We start from the raw sequence: 25,810 nt of genomic DNA, 5'->3' as shown, positions 1-25,810 counted from the left end.
TGTGAGATTGTTTCAGATCTTCTAGATGCAGTGCATATTACCCTGCAACTAAAGGATCAGCCTGCTGTTCCACTCCCTTTGGCTAAATTTACATGGCCAAATAGCAGCAGCCAGGGGTGCCCACTGTTAAGAATCAGTAGTTTCTTGCTGTCCATTGTAAATGCTTTGTAAAGGCCATAGCACATAGTGTTTCTGCATCCAGGGGTTTAACTGCCTTTAAAGCGGATGTGCCATGGGGAAAAAATATTAAAAGCCAGTAGCTACAAATACTGCAGCTGCTGACTTTTAATATTAGGACACTTACCTGTCCTGGAGTCCAGCGCTGATCGCAGCAGAGAACGAGCGATCGCTTGTCTCTCTGCTGCTCCCCCCTCCATCCACGCTGAGGGAACCAGGAAGTGAAGCGCTGCGGCTTCACTGCCCGGTTCCCTACGGCACATGCGCGAGTCGCGCTTCGCCCGCCGATTGGCTCACACGCTGTGTGCTGGGAGCCGAGTGTTCCCAGCACACAACGGGCGACAGACGGGAAGTCAGAAAAACCCGTCTTTTGCCCGTAGCGTGTGGCCGGAAGTGGGTGCAAATACCTGTCTTTAGACAGGTATCTGCACCCCCCTCCCCCCTGAAAGGTGTCAAATGTGACACCGGAGGGGGGAGGGTTCCGATCAGCGGGACTCCACTTTAGGGTGGAGAACCGCTTTAAATGCAACAAACTATCCACAGATATGCACCTATATGAATGTAGCCATAAGCCCCTTAGACGTCCGCTCCGCCTGTCCGTTATTACAAGTCCGTTAATGGACTTGTAATACATCCCTATGGGATCGCGTCCGCTAGCGGATGGAGCATCCGCTAACGTCCGCGTCCGTCGGGATCCGGTTTTCGGACGGAAGAAAACCCTATTTTTCTTCGGCGGAACGGAACTGATGCAGACGGACAGACGGTCCGTCTGCATCCGGTTCCCCATAGGGCAGAGCGGAGCTGAGACAGGGCAGTCTCTGCACTGTGTGCGGGGACCGCCCTATCCGCCGACAGCTCAGCGGGGATCCCCGCTGAGCCGACGGAGACACACGGAGCGGACCCAGAAACGGTCCGCTCCGTGTGAAAGAGCCCTTAGCACTCTTGCAGTTGCAAAGACCTCATTGCTACATTTGTTATTTGAGTCCTTCCTTCACAAGGATTGGAAATACTCCAAAGATTCCTGGGCCCCACCTAAGAGTGTGTTGAATTTAAAACATTGGTGGTTCTTCCCCACTGTGGATGCACCAGTTATCCACCTTAACAGAAAGGCTATTGCATGGGTGGAGGGCATGCTCTCCTTTAGGGATTTTATTAACAGACAGTGAGACAATTCCTTCTTGAAACCCCAATTTGAATTGTCTGGTGTGGTTCTCTGTCCTGTGTTGGTAGTAACTTTAATCTGGCCTCTATTGCTGCCCAAAACACTGGACCATATGTCTAACCTAGTGCCTTTACCTGGCATCCTCACTGCCGAATGCTCAGAGATCTCCTCTAAAAAAGGGGTCTGTTTTTTGGACTTTAGCAGTCCCAGCCCTGGGGTCTCATGTCTGCAAGCATCAACTGAATCAGGCATCCCAGGTGGTTGGTGTTCCTAGCTGTGGCTCACCATCAGGTGATGTATACAGATTAATGTGTAGATACATTTTAACAATAATTTTTTTTTTTTTTTGCTCCCTTTTGGTCAGTTAAATATACCATTTTATTTTAGTATATCTGCAAGCCAGAAATCTTGTACACTGATAATATCCTGTATTCTCTGTCTCTGGATGGTTATCAGCGTTGTTCCCTACTAGAGGAGGGGTTATATGAGGTTGGCTTATAATTTTTCTGTTTGCTAGTGTCCCAACTTCCTGTTTCTGAGTTCATGTGTTCCTTCAAAAGGAACAATAATCACAAAAATTCCCTTCACTGAATTTATTGACAGACAGAGCTCTCTCCTAGTCTTGACCTCTGGGTTATATTACCACCTACAGGAGTAGGACACTAGGCAGAAAAATAACTCTGCACCACCTATGGGCAGTCCTAGCTGGTAGAACCCCCCCCCCCAGCTGAAACTGTATTTTTTGCTCCAAGACACACCTGACCATAAGACGCACCTAGGTTTTAGAGGAGGAAAACTAGAAAAAAATATTCGGAAACCAAATGGTGTACAGCCGCAGGAGGAACTGCTGCTACAATGCACACTGGCCCTAATGTGTGCTGGTGTGAACAGTGGAATCTGATGTCACTGAGAAGTTACAGTACATACGATTGCCATCTCTTCCTACTGCTCTGCCAATATAGTCTCTAGCATGAACAGGGTGATGAACAGCCTAGGCCAGGGGGTCCTCAAAATATGGCCCTCCAGTTGTTCAGGAACTACAATTCCCGTCATGCCTAGTCATGTCTGTGAATGTCAGAGTTTTACAATGCCTCATGGGACTTGTAGTTCCGCAGCAGCTGGAGGGCCGTAGTTTGAAGATCCCTGGCCTAGGCTTTATTCCTAACCCTTGCCACTTTTAAGCTGTAGAGTGGATGTAGAAAGTTGTTTTTTTCAGTCACGTTTTTAATGGCGGTTTCCTGTTGGGGGGGGGGGTCTCCTCTTTCTCCTCTGTCTGACACCCCTCACATTAGCAGAAAATTAGGGCACAGACAACAATAAAAGTCTGAGGGGTTATAACCATTCCCCCTTACTAAAAATATACTTTGCAATGCCATCTGTGTCGCCATTAGCGAGAGATGTCCTCATTTCTTTCGGTCTGAGATTATATATATATATATATATATATATATATATATATATATATATATATATATATATATATATATATATATATATATATATATATATATATATATATATATATATATATATATATATACACATATATATATACACACACACATACATACATACATACAAAGTTAGGACAAATCACCCCACAAAGGGCATTCATAAATACTGACAGAGATTCTAATCCTTTCTCACACTAAAACTAGAAAAAAGTATTGGTTGCAGTTGGTTTTTAAAAGGTTAATAATTTCTATTGTGGGAAATAACTACCATGCAGACCAAGGGGATTGAATAAAAGCACTGTAGGGCTAGTCTGCAATGTAGTTTTATGTTTGACTAAAGAGCAACAACAATTTTCCCTTAAGGCAGTTTTAGGTTTGGTGCCAAATATTTCAAGTAGCATATCCAGGTATTTTAGCTTCTTGGGGTTTAATTAAAAGAATATGTCATAGCTGTATTTACATCAACGCTTCTAAATTGCCACCAAGAATGCTATGGGCGATAGCCATTGGGCTGACTCAAGTTACATGTTTGCTCACTATTGTCACTTCTATGTAACATTGATTATTGTTTCTTTTTGTATATGTTTGTATTGTTTATTACGCTACCAATAAATATATTTTCAACTCTAAATTGCCACCAAGAATGATAAGCAGGCACCTCCAGGTTCCTGAACATAGCTTTGGCATATAGGTGCAAATCACCCCAGCAGAGCCATAGCCTGCAATAAAACCTTGTTGTGGTTCTAATCTTTCCCCACTCCATTCAAAACCGACATGTAAACATTGTCTATAGTTGCACTTCATCATTACCTGAGTATATCCTAAGGATGGGGGTCCATAGTCATTCACCATCTGTCTGTATTGTGCAGAGGATGCTATGCTAGTAGAGGGAGAATGTGCACTTACAGCTGTTGGGGGGAAAAAAAACATATAAATAGACTTGCCATATAATAGAATGAAAAATTGTCGATTACATTTTCATAATGAGCCATTGGGGTGGATTTCCAAAAGGCAAATAGACAGTGTACTACGCAGGTGCAGTTGCACTCGCTTTCCTTAGTAAATGTAAGAAAGCTTCACTTTGTAAAAAATACCCAATCAGGTGCAAGGAATAATAAAAAATAAAAAAAACACACAACAGCATTTTTTTCTTACACATAATTGGATGATTTACCAAGCTCTAAGGAAAATGAGTACAACTCCATTTGCCTTTAGTAAAACAACACCATAGTTTCCATGTAGTTTTGCAATAAACAATTTAGCCACTAGGCCTGCAGACCTATCCATGTTAACCAACATGTTAATGGAAAACACAAGTTATTACCTGAAACTTCTGGAAACTTCTTTTCCAGGAATCCTCCGGGATGGTTTACTTGAGATGACTCCGCCTGCCTGCAGGAAAATACAAGACCTAGTGAGTTTAAAAGCCCTCCAGTAGCTTCCAACTTCAGTATAAGCAAGATGACTCCTTGGGACAGCAATATTATGACACAAACAAAAAAAAGGGGGGAGACTCACCGTCCTGAAGGATTCCTAGTAAATTCGTTTTTGGGTAAAAACTCAAGTTTTCCCAAGGCATCCCCCAGGACAGTTTACTTGAGAGGAAAAGCAAAATGTGTCCTTATGGTGGAACCAATGCCTATAGTGCCTTCCTTCCCAAAGCCCTGTTTTTAATGGAACTTAACCTTTAACCACCATGTTGTATATAATGAAGTGACTGCCACCAGTGACACCCACGTAACAGCTATGAGCTTGTGCGGCGATGAAACTATATGTCACATTACTAAAGTGTAATGCATGGTATACTAGTGCTCCATATATTTCATTTTTAGATATAAATATAAGTGAACAGAAAGAAAAGCTGCTCAGGTGTAGTCTTCAAAAATGTAATCCTGCTCACAGAAATCACGGGTGCAGGCAATGCAAGTACAAGGCAAATGAATGAAGAATATCTTCTGGACAGCCGCACTCCAAATAAAATTGCCTTTATTGTAAAATCCAACACAGCACACTGGGAAGCGGACATGTTTCACACTATACTTAGTGTTTAATCGAGCTATGATTAAACACCAAGTATAGTGTGAAACGCGTCAGTTTCCAGTGTGCTGTGACTTGTAGTGCTGTGTTGGATTTTACAATAAAGGCAATTTTATTTGGAGTGCGGCTGTCCAGAAGATATTCTTCCTTCCTTTGCCTAGATATAGATAGAAAGAAAACATTATAAAATGTATGAAGTCTGCTCATGCAGATTGTAATCATAGTGGGAACTTAACCCAGGGTTCCAGAGCTGCAAGGCATGTAAACACTAAATCACCATGTTGGGTCATCTTAGACCAGAGTTTCTCAAACTTTCTACCACAGAAAATCCCTTAAAATATTTTTCCGATCTCAGGGAACCCTTACTAAACTAACTGAATGGGGGTCAATATAGAAAATGCCACCTACATAGGTGGCAATATTACAATTATTACAGTGGTGAAAGGATGTCAGCCTAAGGCCCCGTACACACGACCGAACATGTCTGCTGAAACTGGTCCGCGGACCAGTTTCAGCAGACATGTTCGGTCGTGTGTACGGCCGACCGGACAGGTTTCCAGCGGACATTTGTCCAGCCGACCGTTTTTCCGGCGGACAAATGTTTCTTAGCATGCTAAGAAACATGTCCGCTGGAAGCCTGTCCGTCGGACATGTTTGGTCGTCTGTACAGACTCACCGTACATGTCCGATCGGCCGCCATCCCTCGCATGCGTCGAAGTGATTTGACGCATGCGTGGAAGCATTGAACTTCCAGGGCCACGCACGTCGCCGCGGCGACGGCGCAGCCACGTCACCGCGTATCGTGTGTACAACCATCAGACAGAAATCTCTGGGCGGACATGTCCGCTGAAAACGGTCCAGCTGTACGAGGCCTTACAGACAGCCAAAAAGATAATTGGTGGCAAACTGCTGGTTTTGCCATGTGGCATTGGCCCTGGAATTATGAAGACATCACCAGATGGGTGTTCAATCAGCCACAGCTCAAGGAAATCATAGCGTGCTTTGAAGGAACCCGAGGGTTCCTCATAAACCTGGTTGAGCATGGCTGCCTTAAGCTGGCCATACATTATACAATTTTCTTATTCAAATTTCCTTTAGATTTACCTTCAACTATGTAGTACAAGGGCTTGCCTGATTGCATACAAATTGAAAGGGTTTAGGTCTGACCTCATATTATATAGAAACTTTTGGTAAATCTAAAAGGAGAGTTGTACAAGAACATTGTAGAATGTATGGCCAGCCTTAAACTAACAAAAACACAATGCCCAAGCATGAGGTGTAAGGCTAGGAAAGTAAATGTAGACAAGTACTGCCTGGCTGGCTGAATAGTTTACATGGATAAAGCCACTGCTATAGCAACACACAAAAAAATAGATAAAAAAAAAAAACAGTTACCTGGTATACGAGTTTCCATGAATCTTCCAGGACAGCATATGAGAGTTGCTCTGCCCACCTGAAACAGGAAACAAATAATCTGCAATTATTGAAAGGCCAAAACTATCTGGAATCCCTAGCAGCAAATAAGAACGGAAAGGTCAATTACAAGAATAAAATGTCCAAAACATAAAACTATGAGTGGGAATAATACCCTGCTGTTCTGAAAGATTCCAGGAAATTAAGTTACCAGCTAACTAACGGTTTTCCCAAATCATCTTCCAGCACAGTATATGAGATGACAGGAGAAAAATCACCTACTGGGGTGCGATGACAGCTTGCAGCACTTCTGCCAAAAGCTTTGTCCTTGATGCAGAGAAGATCCACCTGGTAATGCAGAGGCATGTCCAGGGCCCAGTTCTGCTCCTTGAGCCACTCTGGCAAAGTTTTTTTTACTCTTTTGCAAAGGTTGCAGACATGATATCTCCTGGTTAATCAGCCAACCTAATCCTTGTAGAGGACATATGGCCAATTGTAGATTGCTCTGTAGCGTTCACTGCTGAATCCACAAAGAATGTGTGTGAAGGCATCCTTTCCAAAAGTAGATATGAGCCAGGATTCAATAAAAGTCTGATGGGTTACAAACAGCTTGCAATAGGGACACAAGAAAATGAGGAGGATCCAGGCCGCTCTGTGCAATACAGTTGCACAGAGCAGGTGAGTATAACATGCTTGCTATTTTCGTTGAAAAAAAATAACCGTTAGTAACACTAGGGGAGTTTGCTCGCGCCAGGCGTAGATCAGAGATTGAATCATGAGCCAGTGGTAACAGGTTATCCTCCACCTCACTCCCTCCTCTCTCTATTGCTATAGTCCATTTCTTTATCTTTTGCAGAAGCGCCACGGTTTCTTCTATACACTTGATATGAATCTTAAGTTAATCTTCTGCAGTGGTGCATCTAGTAATGGCAGCAATCACATCTTTCACAGTCAACTCCACCTTAGGGTTGGCAGGGTCAGCAGTCACCTGCTCGGAGGCCTGTTCAGGGTCTCTGTGTTTCAGTATAATCTGTACGCATTGTGGTCCACTTTTGCTGATCGCCACCCCTCAGTTTGTCTGGTATCACGTGGTCCCACTCCGACCTTAGCCTTTAGGAGTCATTTTCTGGGGGATAGTGATGATCCAATCGATCATTGTAGCCCTCACACTCACCCCCTTGCCTTGGATTCAAAAAACAGAACAGGAAAATTGCTGATCAAGCCACCAAACTTAGGTATGGGCCATGCTTGTTCTTGTCTTGGACTGGTTTAAAGTTTTCTGCTCCGGTTTCCAATGCTGTTTGAGACTCCCAATCTTCTAGCCCATGGGATCTTTCATGCACCTTTTTTTTTTTTTAAACAGAACTTCAACATCTAGTTTTGGGAGTACCAGAATTTTGCATCTCCCTCTGCAAAAGGGAATCTTTATTTTAGATTAGACGGAGTGAAGAACTGGTGTTTGAAGATGGGTCGGCCCATTCATTAGTAATAGTTTCTTTTAGAGGCATTATAACCCTCCCTACCTGCACCTGCATAAGATCGTGTAGTTTCACGTTATAATTTTTCTTACCCTGTACACCAGGGATATGCAATTAGCAGTAGGGATGCACCGAAATGGAAATTTCAGAACCGAAACGAAACCGAAATAAAAAAAAAATTCAGTCCGAAACCGAAAACGAAACCGAAAATTACTTTTCTTTGTTTTCCCCCCTATTTCATTTTTTTGGCACAGTGGCTGCGTTTGATGGGCACAGTGGTGATGTGTGTTGGCACAGTGGCTGCATGCGATGGGCACAGTGGCTGCATGTGAGGGCACAGTGGCTGCATGTGAGGGCACAGTGGCTGCATGTGATGGGCACAGTGGCTGCATGTGATGGGCACAGTGGCTGCATGTGATGGGCACAGTGGCTGCATTTGATGGGCACAGTGGCTGCATTTGATGGGCACAGTGGCTGCATTTGATGGGCACAGTGGCTGCGTGTGATGGCACAGTGGCTGCGTGTGATGGCACAGTGGCTGCGTGTGATGGGCACACTGGCGGCAATTGATGGGGCAAACAGGCAGTGGCAATAATTGATGGTTATAGTGGCTGGGTTTGATGGCACAGTGGCTGCGTTTGATGGGCACAGTGGCGACATGTGTTGGCACAGTGGCTGCATGTGATGGCACAGTGGCTGCATGTGATGGCACAGTGGCTGCGTTTGATGGGCACAGTGGCTGTATGTGATAGCACAGTGAGACGGCAATTAATGTTTTTTTTGGTAGTCAGATAAGGCAAGCATGGCTCAATAACACAAACTTTTTTTTTTTTTAAAACGTTTGTGTGTTATTGAGCAATGCTTGCCTTATCTGACTACCAAAACAAATATCAATTGCAGCCTCACTGTGCTACTGTGAAAAAATGGCAGATAATTATTTATTTTTTTACCTGGTCACCTCAGTTAACCACTTGCCTCCGCCCCCCACCAGGAACTAGCGATTTAACAGATTAAACACAGTAGTTACTAGTTAGTCCTAACAGGTTTGGTTTTGTACAGATTGAACTTAGAGTGCTTGCTTGCTGTAGTGGAGGACACTGCTAGGTTCCTCCTAGGCAGGCAGTGTGATTGCCTCAGTCTCTCAGCCTATGCTCCGACGAGTCGCGACACAGCTCCCTGCACGCTCCGAGTCCTCCCCGCCTCCGGCCGATGACGTCACGCGGCTCACGCGGCTGGATTAAACCAAGAGACTCCCCCATATGGGGGAGTCCAAACAGGAATAGGAGCTAGGAGGACAAGGTGGAGCGCGGTCAGCAGTCGGCACACAGTTTGTACAGCGCCACTGCTGCTGCTATGTGCAGGTCTGGCGGCCAGCGTGTGGGTCTGCATTCATTGTGAATGTGAATGTGAATGTGAACATTGCCTCCCCCCCCCCTCTAGTAAAAAATGGTATCACCCAGCTTTATATCGGCATTTTAACTTTATTTCGGCAGGGAGCCAGAAATGCTATTTTCGGCCGATATGTATCGGCCACCGATAATCGGTGCATCCCTAATTAGCAGACCTACAGCTGTTTCAAAAATCCCATGATGCATAGCAAGACTGACAGCCACAAGCATGGCACCCAGAGGCAGAGGCATGATGGGACTTGTAGTTTTGCAACAGCTGGAGGTCCGCTAATTGCATATTCCTGCTGTACACTATTGTGGAGTAAATGTTTACTTTTATGTGTCAGATGTTAATGTTTAAACATGAGGAATGCAGCACGGCACTGCACAGGTTAATGCATGACTTCTGTCTGTAGTCTGAGGACTAATATTTCCAGTGAAAAAAAACTACATATCCAACTAGTGCTCTGCAGGTGGGAGCTAAACAGTAATTAGATCTGAAGTAAAACAAACAGAAAAAGCAATTACCAGAGAGCTCACACATGCTGAATGAGCGGAGTTTCATCAAGTTGGCGCTCACGCACTTCTGATGCAACGTAAAATGTAAAAATTTCACGCACTTGACGCTGTGTGAACCTGAACAAGAAGTTGCCTGTCCCTAGGTACAAGCTAGGCCAATTAATACATGAACATAGGTGAATCAATCAGGCTTCACACTACAAACTGCAACCACAACATGTAAGCCCAGCATTACAAGGTAAGGCAAGCAAGCAATACTATTACCAAAACTACACTATTACCTACTAGAAACAATTAAAACATTTGAAAGTGTACAATTCCTTTAAAGTTTGGTGGATGGGAAATGCGTTTCCTTTTTTGGACTGTAAGCCTTTGTACAAACTATCATGAATAGAAAGCCAAGTTTGTTCCTTTTTTAAGCTTTGGAGTACTGTAAACTTTTTAAAGATCCTGTGTATCTTCAGCTAGCAACATAAATGTTTAAGGTTTACCCTCCCTGGACTCTTCTCTGCACTCTTGCTTTACGGAATTTTCCAAGGCTGCTCCAAGTCTTCTGAAGTGTTGCTAGTTGTGGGTAACACGGTTTTCATACTAGACAGACCTGGAACAGAACTAGGCCCTGGTGGTGCAGAGGCAAAGCCTTAAAATAAGAAGCGCAATGACAAAATAGTAGTGGTTATTTCTTCACTCATCAAATCAAGGCCTTTGAACAATCCAGAGGATGCTTCCATAACAAGTATACAATACTGGCAGAAGAGTTTTCTCCAAGAATTAAAAAATGTCATGTTCCAGGAGGCACGCGTTTTATTTTTTCACTGCTCTGTAGGACTATCAAGAGAGCTCTTGTCATTTTGGAAGGAAAAAAAATAAAAATAATAATTTTCCCAAAACAGCACTGCTATTACGACTGCCAGGTCCCACGGTTTCTGTATAAAAAGGGTCTGAAAAGATAGGGAGGCCTCTGCAACTAGCATTAAGGCTTATAGAAAAAAAAAAACACAGCATGAAACCTGCTTTTCCTGCTAGGCCTCTAGGAAACGCAGTAAAATGGAGTGCATGTTGTTCTGGTCATTATTTATTGTCGATCCTGTGGTTTCCTGTTCCAGGTGAGCAGAGCCAGTCTCATATGCTGTCCTGGAGGATTGATTTGGGTAAACCATGTATGAGAATGCTATATGATTAAACTGCAACACTCCTATTATACATACAATCATAATGTAACAAGCTTTTCTGAAATGTATTATGAAAAACTGAGAAAAAAAATATCACAATAGCTAAAAGAACAGATCTGGTTAGTAAAATGAGGTTCAGCATACTGATGTGGGTATTTGGCAACACACAGACTATGTACTGTTTGAAGATCTGATCCTACCAAGAAATGTTGGCTACAATGCAACCACATAAATGTGATGTGTGTTTAACATGAATACATACATTATTACATCCAATGTATAATACAAAGCATATACTATGAAGCATGTTGATACAGCTGCCCGTAGAAACTCTGCAGACATACCACAAAGGATAGACTTCTGTTGCAGTTCAGGTATATGGCAAGAATCTTTGTATATTACCTCCTAATTACACAGCTTTGTAAAAGTGGCCTTACATAGTCCACACACACACACACACACACACACACACACACACGTGAAATAAACCCATTAAAGTCCAGGATTATGGACCCCACTTAGCCCCAATGCACACCTGAGAGATTTAAAGCAATTTTTCAGAAACCAAGAATAAAGTGCATATCAATGCTACTTGTCTGGAATCTTGTGGGCTACAGTTGTGCACGAGAAGGCTTCCGTGTGCCATGTATATAATAATAGTCCTGCACACAGTCCCAAGTTCCAAAATTGTATTCATATAAAAAGGCTAAGACACTCTTCTTGTAAGTTTTAGGATCCATTTACACTTGTGCGACTTGTCATTCAAATTTTTAATCTGAAGGGAAACTCTGCACACTGCCATACACCCTTCCCAGCAAACTATGCAATGAAAAACAGGGATATTTAGTTCACATATACTGCAATAAATGTTTAAGCCAGCCGACTGCGTCAAAGTAATCCCTCTTACGGCCAGCCCTACACTGCCTTGCCACTGCAAAATGCTATGGTCAACACTATGCCAACATGGGGCATAAGAGACAAAGGTTTTTTTTTTGTCATTCAAATTTGGACACTAAAGTCGCGTGACAAGTCGCACCAAATGTTTTTCAATGACAACTGTTCAAATATGTACACAGTGGGCTAGATTCACATAGATCAGCAGATCTTTAGATCCGCGTGACCCATGTGATTTAAGATCCGCCGCCGCAAGTTTGAGAGGCAAGTGGGTAATTCACAAAACACTTACCTCCAAACTTGCGGCGGCGGATCCTAAATCCCCCGGCGGAATTCAAATTCCGCAGCTAGGGGGAGTGTACTATTTAAATCAGGCGCGTCCCCGCGCCGATTTAAATGCGCATGCGCCGTCTGCAAATTTTCTCGGCGTGCATTGCTCCCAATGACGTCGCTAGGACGTCATTGGTTTCGGCGTGAGCGTAACTTACGTCCAGCGCGTTTGAGAATCAGCGTACGCAAGAAAAAAAATCGACGCGGGAACGACGGCCATACTTAACATTGGCTGCGCCTCATAGAAGCAGGGGTAACTATGCGCCGGGAAAACCCTTATGTAAACGTCGTAACAACACTGCGTCGGGCCCACGTACGTTCGTGAATTGGCTATCTCGCTGATTTACATATTTCTCAGCGTAAATCAGCGAGAACGCCCCCAGCGGCCATTTTTAAAACACAGTTACACCTGCCGGATCTTAGGCATATCTATGCGTAACTGATTCTATGAATCAGTCGCATAGATACGACCGGCCTAAGTCAGAGATACGACAGTGTATCAGGAGATACACCGTCGTATCTCTATGTGAATCTGGCCCAGAGACTTTAAAAAGGTTCCTGCACTAATTTAGTTCGACTTCCATGCGACTTGAGATCCATAGCCTGCAATGTAAACCCTCAAAAGTCACATGAAAGTCACACCTAAATGTTATACATTCGAAAGTTGTGTCTATCATCATTTATAAAAACAATATTGGCATCCAAGTCGTACCCATCCAAAGTTATATCAAAAGTTGCGCAACTTTTGTGTCTGCCTGGCAGAGTTTTTCCTGTCACCTTGCTTTTCTTTTCTCCCTTCCCTATGGCCCCGTACACACGACCGAGTTTCTCGGCAGAATTCAGCCAGAAACTCGATGGGAGCCGTATTCTGCCGAGGAAACCGGTCGTGTGTACACTTTTGGCCGAGGAAACCGACGAGGAACTCGTCGAGCCAAATAGAGAACATGTTCTCCATTTCCTCGTTAGTCAACGGGGAAACTTGGCTCGCCGAGATCCTCGGCGGCTTCACAAGGAACTCGACGAGCAAAACTATGTGTTTTGCCCGTCCAGTTTCTCGGACGTGTGTACGGGGCCTCTCAGTATTCCTTCAGCACAGTCTGTCATTCCTGTTGCTTTCTTCCTCCTTCAGCAACAGTGAATCTTAAAGCTGTCAGCTGATTGGGCTCTAGTGAATCACCGATTTTAGGCACAGTGCTGAAAATCGAGAGCATGTGCAGAGCAAGGTGAGACCATGCAATACTGGATGTTACGGCCTCATGCACACTGGGGCATTTTACCCCAGCTAGAGAAAAGCAGCGTCAAAAACTCACCTAAGCCACATTCTTGCAAATGACCTTAGGCATGTCAAGTGCTTGGGCATTTATTACATTTCTTTGGACAGAATATTCATTTATGCCTTGTTTCCACTGCACGGATCGGTTCGGGTCAGAAAGAATGAAGCGGTTAGAATGGGACCGGTCTATTCTGCAGAGCATTTCCACTGCAAATCGGACCATCCGGGACCATGCAAGGTTTAGAAAAAAAGCCTAGCACATCCACCAATCAGTGAGATGTATTTGTAGGTCCGCCCTAATGGAACCGTTCCATTCTCTATGGCCCCACATCTGAAGCAGGACCCAGAATGGTCCGGTACGGTTCGCTTTTATGGACGGATCGGTTCGGGTCAGAAAGAATGAAGAGGTTAGAATGGGACCGGTCTATTCTGCAGAGCATTTCCACTGCAAATCGGACCATCCGGGACCATGCAAGGTTTAGAAAAAAAGCCTAGCACATCCACCAATCAGTGAGATGGATTTGTAGGTCCGCCCTAATGGAACCGTTCCATTCTCTATGGCCCCACATCTGAAGCAGGACCCAGAATGGTCCGGTACGGTTCGCTTTTATGGCACGCTTTCATAATGGAAACACCCAAAAAAGCGAACCGAACCGTACCGAACCGATCCGCTCAGTGGAAACGAGGCATTATTCTAGCCATTGAAATGAAGACGCTCAAGCGCTAAATGGCTCTTAGGGATTTTTACCTGCATTAAGCGCGGAAGGCGTTTTCTTTTTTCGGCCAAAATGCTCTTCTGTTGAATGCACAAGTCATGTGTTTTTTTTTTTCCTGTCTCTAAACACATCTGCTGCAAATTCCTGCCTATGTGTGCATGGAGGGGTGTTTAAAGGCAAAAAATAAATAAAGATAATAATAAGTTAAATGCCTGTAAAACAGGCACGTTGGGGTCAAGTGTGCATGAGGCCTAAACAGTATAACCATTTATTTTTCATGCTTTACATAGCTATGCCTGCAAAAGGGGCCAGCATGAAGTGATCTATCAGGTCTCAAAAAGTGATACTAAACACACAGGGCCAGATCCACATACAAATAGATCAGCGCAGCGTATGTGAGATACGCTACACCGCTGTAACTTACTTTTGGCTGCTTTGAATCCTCAAAGAATTCGGCGGCGTAGTGTATCTCTGGCGGCGGAATTCAAATCGGCGATTAGGGGGCCGGTTTCATTTAAATGAAGCGCGTCCCCGCGCCGAATGAACTGCGCATGCGCCGTCCCGAAATTTCCCGGTGTGCATTGCGCTAAATGACGTCGCTAGGACGTCATTTTTTTAACTTAGACGGGACTTGCATACATTCCAATTCACGGACGACTTACGCAAAAAAAAAGAAAAAAATTTAAATTTCGACGCGGGAACGACGGCCATACTTAAAGCGGTGGTTCACCCTCCTTAACATCATTATACCATTACATTCGGCATCGTAGCGCGAGCTACGGTATGCCGGTCTTAAATTTTTAATCCCCGTACTCACTGTGCTATGGATCATTGAAGATTCCGACTCCCGCGGGGAATGGGCGTGCCTATGGAGAGGGAGGATGATTGACGGCCGGCTCTGGCACGTCACGCTCCCCGAAGACAGCCGGAGTAGGTCTCTGCTCTTCACGGCGCCTGCGCACAGGCTATGCGCAGGCGCCGTGAAGAGCCAAGCCTATTTCGGCTATTTCCGGAGAAGTGTGACGTGCCAGGGCCGGCCGTCAATCACCTTCTCTCACCATAGGAACGCCCATTCCCCGGAATCTTCAATGATCCATAGCACAGTGAGTACGGGGATAAAAAATGTAAGACCGGCATACTGTAGCTCGCGCTACGATGCCGAATGTAATGGTAGAATAAAAAAAAAAAAATTTTTGTTTTTTTAATAGGGTGAACCCCCGCTTTAAAGCTGCTTTTTTGCAGCGTATAGTTAGATTTGCCATGTTAAAGCGGGGGTTCACCCTATTAAAAAAAAAAAAAAAAAAAAATTTTATTCTACCAATAGGGTGAACCCCCGCTTTAACATGGCAAATCTAACTATACGCTGCAAAAAAGCAGCTTTAAAGCAGGGGTTCACCCTATTAAAAAAAAAAAAAATTTTTTTTTATTCTACCATTACATTCGGCATCGTAGCGCGAGCTACAGTATGCCGGTCTTACATTTTTTATCCCCGTACTCACTGTGCTATGGCTCATTGAAGATTCCGGGGAATGGGCGTTCCTATGGTGAGAGAAGGTGATTGACGGCCGGCCCTGGCACGTCACGCTTCTCCGGAAATAGCCGAAATAGGCTTGGCTCTTCACGGCGCCTGCGCATAGCCTGTGCGCAGGCGCCGTGAAGAGCCGAGACCTACTCCGGCTGTCTTCGGGGAGCGTGAGGTGCCAGAGCCGGCCGTCAATCATCCTCCCTCTCCATAAGCACGCCCATTCCCCGCGGGAGTCGGATTCTTCAATGATCCATAGCACAGTGAGTACGGGGATTAAAAATTTAAGACCGGCATACCGTAGCTCGCGCTACGATGCCGAATGTAATGGTATAATGATGTTAAGGAGGGTGAACCACCGCTTTAACTATACGCCGGAAAAAGCCGACTAGAGACGATGTAAGAGAATGCGACGGCCGCGCGTATGTTCGTGGATTGTCGGAAATAGCTAATTTGTATACCCAATGCGGAAAACGACGTGAACGCCACCCAGCGGACGCCGAAGTATTGCATCTTAGATCCGAAAGGCGTACGAGGACGTATACCTGTCGGATCTAACCCAGATGCCATCGTATCTTCAAACCAAAGATACAACGCAGGTAATTTGAAAGTACGCCGGCGTATCAGTAGATACGCCGGCGTACTCTGTCTGTGGATCTGGCCCACACTGTTTAATTTACATTGTCCCTTCTATTTCTGTATGTGAATGATGACACTGTAATTAAATTAATAATTTTTTTGGGATTAATCCAAGAACGTTTTTTCTAAATCGATATACAGCTGTCACATGACCCAGATATTAACGAGCCTGTCTGCAGGTAAACATAAGCAAGAGGAGCTTCTAGTCCTCTGCTGGTGGTCACATGTTCAAAATAAACCAAAACTGCCTTTGGAATACAGGAGTAAAAATAAATAGTTTTTATCAATAAACCGTTTTAAATTGTCATACAAATATATATTTTAACTCAAATAATTTTTTCGGGCAATAACATGGGATGGGCAGATTTCTGCAAGTGAAAGGCTGTGTCACACCCCTCCAGCCACTGTCTTAGAATAAGAGGGAGGTGAAGCCTCCATTAATATACATGCAATATCCTGCCCCCATTGTGTTTAGCTGGTTAGTGGGTATGGAGGCGGGAGGGAGGAGTGGGCTGTCATTTACCACTGTGTATACACCCACGTGTGTTTTTGATGCATTTGATGACCCTAGTCACATGGGCTTCTCAGATGTGATAGGGGGAAAATGTTCAGCATAGAAACGCACTGAAAGCCGAGCAGGTGCAGAGTTGCCACCACAGCTACAAAATCCCTAGCTGAATTGGGGACATGGACAGAAGGTGGCAGTAAAGGAGAGCAGAATCAACCAGGTTTTTGCAGAATATGAAGAATGAACCCAATAGTGGCTAAGTGAGTATGAACAGCATTTATTGATATCTTTTTTTTATGCAAGTTTAGTGACATTTTAAAAGCAGTGTTTCTCAACCTTTTTGCCTTTGGGGAACCCTTGGCAAAAAGTTCAAGATCTCGGGGAACCCCCTTAAAAAAAAAAAAAAACAGATCTACAGTTCACGGAATATTGGATCTGACCAACGAGCTGTAGTTATAACAGCGATAAACAGTATCAAATAATATAATAAAATAAATATTGTAAAAATATATATATATATATATAAAAAAAAAAAAAAAAAGAAATACTCCCTAATGTGAAACTTGGGCTTGCTTTTTTATGCACAGAGGCTCCTGTGAAAATCCGAGGGCAGCACCACAGAGGAGCGAAGCGAGAAAGAGCACGAGGCCGGATGAGGGGGTGACACCCTGTCTGTGCTGGATCCTGGCAGTGCAGAATGCAGAAAAAAAATCTAAATTCAGTCTGATCCAGCTGTGTGCTCCCCCTCTCTGCATCACCACTTCCATACACAGGATGTCACCTGTTGCTTCAATCACATGCTCCATCGCTCTGCTTAACCAACCCCCCCGCCTGCAATATTGCATAGTGCCATACACAGGATCTCCTAATCCAACCATGTGCCATCTCTCTGAGACATGCACTGCTCTGGCTGGTAGCTCTCACCAGCCACATGCCGAGTGTCCCTGCTGCCTCTGTGCCTCCTGCAGCTCTCATGTCCCAAAGCAGCCATGTCCCCCTTACCAGCTCTGTCCATCCACTCCCCCCCCCCTTCATCTTCAACCTCCAGCAGTGGCGGTGCGTCTATAGAGGGCGCTGGAGCACCGCCCCCTCTGCTCTATGTATTGCTGCCGCGGCGGCCTGGCGAGCGCCGGCCATCTGAATAACGGCAGCTGGTTGACTGTGGAAGTGCCTATCAGAGCCATCGGCTCTGATAGGCTTTCCGATTACAGCCCTCAGGCTGTAATAGGCTTCCAAAGCTTATCCCAGGGACGCACGGGGGGTGCGTTCCTTGGATAAGACTGACAGGTGTCTCAGCCAATCAGGTTCACCGGTTTTGGTTACCGGTAACTTGATTGGCTGAAGCGTCATCGAGGGCGGGAGAAGACATCGAGGGATGGAAGAAGCAGAATGGCTAACCCCAGAAAGGTAAGTGCCAGGCAGGGGGGAAAGGGCATTTTCCAGGACACAGTGGCAGCATTTTTTCCAGGGCACAGTGGCGACAATTGATGGGCACAGTGGTGACAATTGATGGGCACAGTGGCTGCGTTTGATGGCACAGTGGCTGCGTTTGATGGCATGGCACAGTGGCTGTGTTTGGCATGGCACAGTGACGACAATTGATGGTACAGTGGCGACAATTGATGGCACAGTGGCGACAATTGATTACATGGCACAGTGGCGATAAATGATGGGCACAGTGGTGATAAATGATGGCACAGTGGCTGCATTTGATGGCACAGTGGCGACATTTGATGGGCACAGTGGTTGCAATTGATGGGCACAGTGGTTGCAATTGATGGGCACAGTGGTTGCAATTGATGGGCACAGTGAGGCTGCAATTGATGGGCACAGTGAGGCTGCAATTGATGGGCACAGTGAGGCTGCAATTGTTTTATTTTTCGTTTGTTTGTGCCCCCCCAAAAATTTTGAGCACCAGCCACCACTGAACTCCAGCCATGTCCTCCGATGGCTCTATCCCTCCTGCACTCTGCATTGCCGCAGCTATAAGACTCTTTCAGCTGTTGTAATTCAGAGTGCAGGGGAAACAGAGAGCCATTGGAGCACATTGCACAGTGCAGGGGGGAGGCAGAGAGCTGCTGTAAAAGGTGAACCACATGTTCCTGCCCGATCAGTGCTGCCATATACAGAAAACCTCCTTCTTTAGCTCCCGTTCCCGCTCTCTGCACTCCTCCCCTGCTCCGCCCCCTGATCTTATAGGAGCCGGTATTAATGTGCGCTCAGTGTCAACGTGCATTAGGACATTTGAAAATACATTTAGCGGTATATATCGGCCATAATGTAGATGTCTAGCGGAACCCCTGGTGACTTCCTACGGAACCCTGGTTGAGAAACACTGCTTTAAAGAATATGTAAACCAAACATTTCATATTCCTGATATGTGCCTGCTGCACCATGTACTTGTATGAAAAAGTATCCTGTTCTATTTTTATGGTTTCCTTTGCATGAAATCCCTGGTGTTCCTGCCAGTCACTCTGCTATTAAAAACTGACTAAACCCTCTCAATCAACATTGACTATTTTTCACCTTACACCTTCCTATCTATTTACCAATTCTAGCAGGAGTCTATTTTTACTGGTTTTAAACTTTTCTTATACATTTCTTCAGTTGCCTTTGTAGTTTCTGGCCTAGGCCAGCACACCCTTCTGTCCGCATGCCTGAGCTAAGGGCAGCTGGGTTCCTGGAAGTAAATGCTACAAAAATCTGCCCTTACTCAGCATGGCCATTGTTAGAAATGCCAGGTCGTTTTTTATTTTATTTATTTAATTTTTTTTAGTCAACCAGTGTCGTGGTCGGGATTCGAACCACAGACGTGATAGCTGCTAGACTGTAGTGCTAACCACTAGGCCAACTGCGCTGCCCAGGGGTCGTTTTTTTAAGTGATTTCTCAACAAAATAAGTGTATGCGTTAAATATTTAAAATTTATTAATTCAGTTTGTGTTGCTCAGATACAGTTAACACTGTACTTTAATCAGAGCTTGAATTAAGGCCCTAGAAGGGCTGAAATGCGTAAGTGAACTTCTGTATTGGTCGTTTACCTTTATTTGAAAAGAAATTGGGATCTCGGTACTGTGTGCAGGACTACATACAATATTTTCAGAAACACTTCAAAGCTTGACATCCAATTTCCATGTTATTCTACTGTGCCTATTCATCAGAGCCATGTGCAGTTGCTCAACACTCAGAAGTACAAGAGCTTCTTTTGGGGCATGATTGCTCGTTTTTGGCCCCAAGAGACTTCAATGGGCGTGCCTGGAAAAAACAAGTAACTCATGTTTTTTGTGCCTATGTCTCTTCCTCCTAGTAACTAGCTCTTCATTTGCTAAAACAAAACTGCTCAAAACTGAAACTGTGCAAAAAAAAACTACCAAAGACGCCAATGCTCAAGTGCGAATGTAGCCTAAATGTGTTAAGGAAAGTGCTGAAATAACTGAGAGAAATCTATAGAGATAGAAAAGAAAAAATTTGACAGTGCAATCCAGACAGTAAAAACAAACATTACCTAAAGGATTAAAAAAGGTGCGGATAGGAAGACTATGCACCTTTGGAGAAAACACACATAGGTAGGAGTCAACTTAAAAAAAGCACAGTTCAAGAGAAGGGGTTCAAGTTGCTAACGAGATGGTACAGGTGCCCGACAACTATCCATCATTTCAATTCGGCAGTGCCGGATACCTGCTGGCGGTGTCTTAAATCCCGGGGAACCATGCTCCACATCTGGTGGGAATGCCCTCCTGTGCAGAGATTCTGGCAGCGGATTTTCGAACTGTACTGCACACTGATGTCGACCTCTATCCACCCTTCTCCTGAGATGGCCCTCTTATCTATACTTCCTGGCACGTTCAAATCCATCAAAAATGACGTACTACGTCACTTCCTGGCGGCGGCCAGAGTGGTGATCCCCCGTCATTGGAGATCGGCAACCATGCCTTCCATGGGAGACTGGGCTGTGGAGGTGGACCGCATAAGGGACCTTGAGCGTTTGTTGGCGGAGGAAGGTGGTAAAAGTGAGCAGTTTTCTCTCACCTGGACTTCATGGTCCATGTTCCGATACTCTTCTGAGTTTCTATCTTGGGCCGAGCGTGGCATGGAGGATGTGACCCTGACGCCATGATGGAGTGACCCTTGTCTCTTGATTCTTGTCCCCTGTCTCTTTGCCCCCTCTTTGTATCTGCCCCTGCTTCCTGTCCTTTTCTTGATCTCTAACTACTGCCTTAAGACTTCATAGAGCTAACGTATCGTGACCCCGACCACCTATGGCTATTTACCCATTGTGAGACCCCACGGGTCTTATTTTACTTCCAGATTCGTGTATATTCTCTCCCAATCTACCACGTGTGATGCAACACTGATCCCCTCACCTTTGTGAGGCTGGTAGATACAGCTACTGCTTATGCCATTTTCCGGGAGATTGCTCAATCGTACGGCCATATAGTGGTCCACACACACATGCTCCTAATTTTATTTTTTTCTCTCTCTTTTCTTGTTCTTTTCCCTTTTTCCACGTCATGTAGACATGTTTTCACTATACCAAATACAATGTTTACGATTATTGTACTTGCTTTTACTGAATGTAATGTTTGAGACGCTATTTGTCTTTATGTTTCTTCTTTTATCTGAATAAAATAAGATTGAATTAAAAAAAGCACAGTTCACACCTTTGTGTACAATTTTTTTTCTAAATGCACCCCACATTAATAAATCACAAAATATGAATTTATTACATTTTTGTCCTGAAGCCTGAAAAGTGCAACCACGATCAGTGTGTCACAGACTCCTCCATTGTTTACCCTCAGCTCCATGTCAGTACAGACATGCAAACCCTCTGTTATGAGGCTAAAAGACAATAAGGATGGACTACAAGTGTGGTGTACTCCATTGTAATCTGGATCCATGCTCGGCTAGTTACCTCTGAAAAGGCTGAAATTCGAGTGGTGGTTGGATCTGTTGGCAACATTCTTGACCTAACAGTGACTACACCCGAACTGGTGCAGTCACCACTTGGGTATTCTGACAGCTACAGGTGCAGCATCTGTCAAAATATTATAGCCGGCAGAGAAGATTCCTCCATTGACACCATTTAGCGTGGCTGGGGGAATCTTTAGATTTCTCTTATTCAGCCCAGCCCCCAAGGCTTAAAGCGGATGTCCGCCAGAAAAAATAAAATATTAAAAGCCAGCAGCTACAAATACTGCAGCTGCTGACTTTTAATATTAGGGCACTTACCTGTCCTGGAGTCCAGCGACGTTGGCATCAGAGGACGAGCGATCACTCGTCACTCTGCTGCCCCCACTGCCATCCCCGGTGAGGGAATCAGAAAGTGAAGCGCTCAGGCTTCACTGCCCGTTTCCCTACGGCGCATGCACGAGTCATGCATCGCCGTCCTCACTGGTTTCCGTTGTGTTCTGGGAGCCGAGTGTTTCCCAGAACACAACGGGCGGGAAGTGACGTACTACCCGCAGAGTCCCTGCAGAGAGGACGCCTGGAAGTGGGTGCAAATACCTGTCTTTGACAGGTATCTGCACCCCCCTCCCCCTGAAAGGTATCAAATGTGACACCGGAGGGGGAGGAGGGTTCCGATGAGCGGAAGTTCCACTATAGGGTGGAGCTCCGCTTTAACTAGATAAAGCTTAAAGGGGTTGTAAAGGTTTATTTTTTAAACAACAAACAGGTCATACTTACCTCCACTGTGCAGTTCGTTTTGCACAGAATGGCCCAGATCCTCCTGTTCTGGGGTCCCTCTGTGGCTCCTGCAATAGTTCTGGGAAGCTCTATCCCGAGGGGGTTATCTTGCGGGCGTGCTCTTGCGTCATACAGTCGGCATCAATAGACGATTGATAGCAGCGGGAGGCAATGGCTGCGCTGCGCTGCCATCAATCTATCCAATCAACGCAGAGACTCAGTGGAGAAGAGGACGCCGAGGGACGTGCAGAGCAGGTGAACTGGCTCAGGTAAGTAAAATGGGGGGCCTGTGACAGCCAGATGTTTTTTTCACCTTAATGCATAGGATGCATTAAGGTGGAAAAACACGAACCTTTACAACCGCTTTAACATGTATGGCTAGCCTAAAGCCTAGTACACAGGATGAGATCAGATGAATGATTGTCCATTTTATTTTGCATGCTAGTCTCCATATCGAAAACAAAATAGGTTACTAAAGTATGAAAACTATCGTACGTCAGAATAAAAATTTGGAATTGATGTATGTAATGCACTGTATTTTCGGATGAAAACTGTACTGATTAAACGGAAATCGTAAAATCTGTGATCGTACGAAAAAAAAAAAACATTGTGTTTGTCCCTTTGGAAAATTCGATCAGATTATTGTACGATCGCTTCAAAAGGCAGTGTTTTTTGTACAATATTCTGATCGTATGTATGGGGCTTTAGAAAAAAAGGCTGAACAGTACAACCCAGTTTACAGCAAATAAATAGACTAGTCTGGAGTATAACAGTTTACCATACACTGGGGAAAATAATTATTTGACCCCCCTGCCGATTTAGTACGTTTGCCCACTTACAAAGAAATGAAGGGTCTAGAATTTTTATCATAGGTGTATTTTAAATTATAGAAACAGAATATCAACCAGAAAAAAACACGATACAAATGTTTATAAATTGAGTTGCAGTTCAGTGAGTAAAATTAGTATTTGATCCCCAAGCAAAACATGATTTAGTACTTGGTGAAGAAACCCCTGTTGGCAAGCACAGAGGTAAGACGTTTCTTGTAGTTGGTTACCAGGTCTGCACACATCTCATGAGGGATTTTGGTCTACTCTTTACAGATCTTCTCGAAATCCTTAAGGGACACTAAAGTTAAACTAAAAATAAAAAAATAACAAACATGTTATACTTACCTCCACTGTGCAGCTCATTTTGCACACAGTGGCCCCGATCCACGTCTTCTGGGGTCCCTCGGCGGCTGTCTCGGCTCCCCCCCGCAAGAGCTTTCCACCTTCATGTGAGCGAGCAAGCATGGTGGAAAGCTCTTGCGGGCGCGCTCTGGTGATACCGCGGCGGCCATGGGTGCCGACTATCACTCGGCCCCACCCCCCAGCCAATGGCTGCGCTGCTTTCAATCCATCCAGTGTAGCCAATCAACGGCCAGGCTGGGAACCGAAGAGGATAACGGGGACAATCATGGGACTTTCAAGGGGTCAGGTAAGTAAAACGGGGGCTGGGGGCGACACCGTCGGATGTTTTTTCAGCTTGATGCATAGGAACATTTACCTTTACAACCCCTTTAAGGTTTTTTTAATGTCTCTTGGCGACTCAAAGTTTCAGCTCCCTCCATACATTTTCCATAGAATTAAGGTCTGGTGACTGGCTAGGCCAGCTATGAGTAAGCATCACACAATGTGAAACATGTCAGCCACCTTTTTATTGTTCACCACGTTTTGACTGTATTGCTTTGGTTGTTTTTGGATTTTATTTGTAAAAATAAAGACATCGTTTTAAGGAGTGCGGCAGTCCAGGACCTTCTTCTAGCCAACAAGCCACTCCATTACCTTAATGTGCTTCTTCTTGAGCCACTCCTTTGTTGCCTTGGCAGTATGTTTTGGGTCATTGTCATGCTGAAAGACCCATCCATGACTTATCTTTAGTGTTCTGGCTGTTTCTCTGCTAAATGTACAGGCTAACTTTGCTGCATTAAGGGGCCAATGGACGGGGCCATGTATTGTAAAATCTTGGATGAGAACCTTCTTTTCTCAGCCAGAACACTAAATATTGATCTTCCAGCATAACAAAACATACCACCAATGCAACAAATAAGTAGCTCAAGAAGAAGCACATTATGGTCATGAAGTGGCCTTGTCAGTCTCCAGACCTTAAGCCTATAAACAAAAGATAAAACTTTGAGTTGCCAAGTGACAGCCAAGAAACCTTAAGGATTTAGAGAAGATATGTAAAACATGGATCACAAACCCTCCTAAGAGGTGTGCAAACCTGGTCACCAACTACAAGAAACATCTTACCTCCGTGCTTGCCAACAAGGGTTTCTCCACCATGCACCAAGTCATGTTTTGCTTGGGGATAAAATATGTATTTTACTCATTGAATTGCAACTCCATTTATAACATTTGTGTTGTGTTTTTTTCAGGATTTTTGGTTGATATTCTGTCTCCATCATTTAAAATACACCTATGATAAAAATTATAGAGACGCTCAATTTCTTTGTAGGTAGGAAAATTAAAAAAATCTGCAGGGGATCAAATAATTATTATTTTGCCCATTGTACATAGCCAGCAGAATGTATGATGTATAAGAGCAGAAAATGGGAAAATGGCATCTTACCACCAAGGAACTGGAAAGAGGATTTTTGTAAAAGTGACCATGTTCATACTGCATGTGCAACAACCACCTTGACTGCAATTTTTAGTGGGGGCTGCTTTGACTACTGCTTACTACCTGAGGTGTGTGCCCCTCTCCAAACTTTGTAACACACCCCTGCAGAGCTCCCTGTGAGGGATACCCTTAAGGGAAATCAGATTACAGTATTCCCAAAGGATCCCTGAAAACACCAGCATACCCACTTTAATGTATAGGTATGCAGAGGGGAGTACCATAGCTTGGAATGAACAAGGGAACCAGTTGTATTAAGGCCCTACACCATCCAATGGACTGGAACACATGCAAACAAGGGATTCACTATACCCCAAAATGATGGGACCCCAGAAGTTGCATAAAAGAGGATAAACTCTATGGCAACAACCATTGTCCACCTACCACTACAGTGTACAGCGATACAAAGCTGAAAGGTATAGCCTTACCACTGGTAAGCTGGTGTCCTTCTCCCTAAAAAGTCTGTCTTATTCACGTCTGTAAGACTGCCTGAGATTTCAGCTAAAATCCAAATCAAGGTAGCACCACCAACGCACCCCAGTTTTGCGCATCCTTCTCTTATGTGAGAGTAATAATCGTGCATTATGCTTCCAAACTGGCATATAGAAGCTTTGCTGGAGAAACTGCTTCCTGACACTTTAAGTGATGTATAGGCACCCACACGTCACTTCTAGGATGCCAACTTGCTATCTCCCTACTTAGTCCCATAACACACAAGCACTAGTGTCTTGTTCACCCTCCAGACATCCGTGAAGATAGAAACATGCACCTCAGAACCACCAGC

At 44.6% G+C, this 25,810-nt stretch overlaps 1 protein-coding gene across 1 annotated transcript in view; it reads right to left on the bottom strand.

Moving 5' to 3' along the window:
• The window catches only part of CDK2AP1 (cyclin dependent kinase 2 associated protein 1), a 47,178-nt gene that overhangs the window by 6,526 nt on the left and 14,842 nt on the right, over positions 1–25,810 (bottom strand). The window contains exons 2-4 of the mRNA XM_040347293.1: positions 6,226–6,283; positions 4,118–4,185; positions 3,604–3,701 (exon numbers count right to left, since the gene is read on the bottom strand). Of these exons, the coding sequence (XP_040203227.1) occupies positions 3,604–3,701; positions 4,118–4,185; positions 6,226–6,283 (224 nt within the window). The remainder of the gene's footprint in view (positions 1–3,603; positions 3,702–4,117; positions 4,186–6,225; positions 6,284–25,810) is intronic.

The sequence above is a fragment of the Rana temporaria genome, chromosome 1 (assembly GCF_905171775.1).
Source record: "Rana temporaria chromosome 1, aRanTem1.1, whole genome shotgun sequence".
Lineage (NCBI taxonomy): Eukaryota > Metazoa > Chordata > Amphibia > Anura > Ranidae > Rana > Rana temporaria.
The sequence above is the reverse complement of the archived record's forward strand: the minus strand, read 5'-3'. Positions and strand labels throughout refer to the sequence as shown.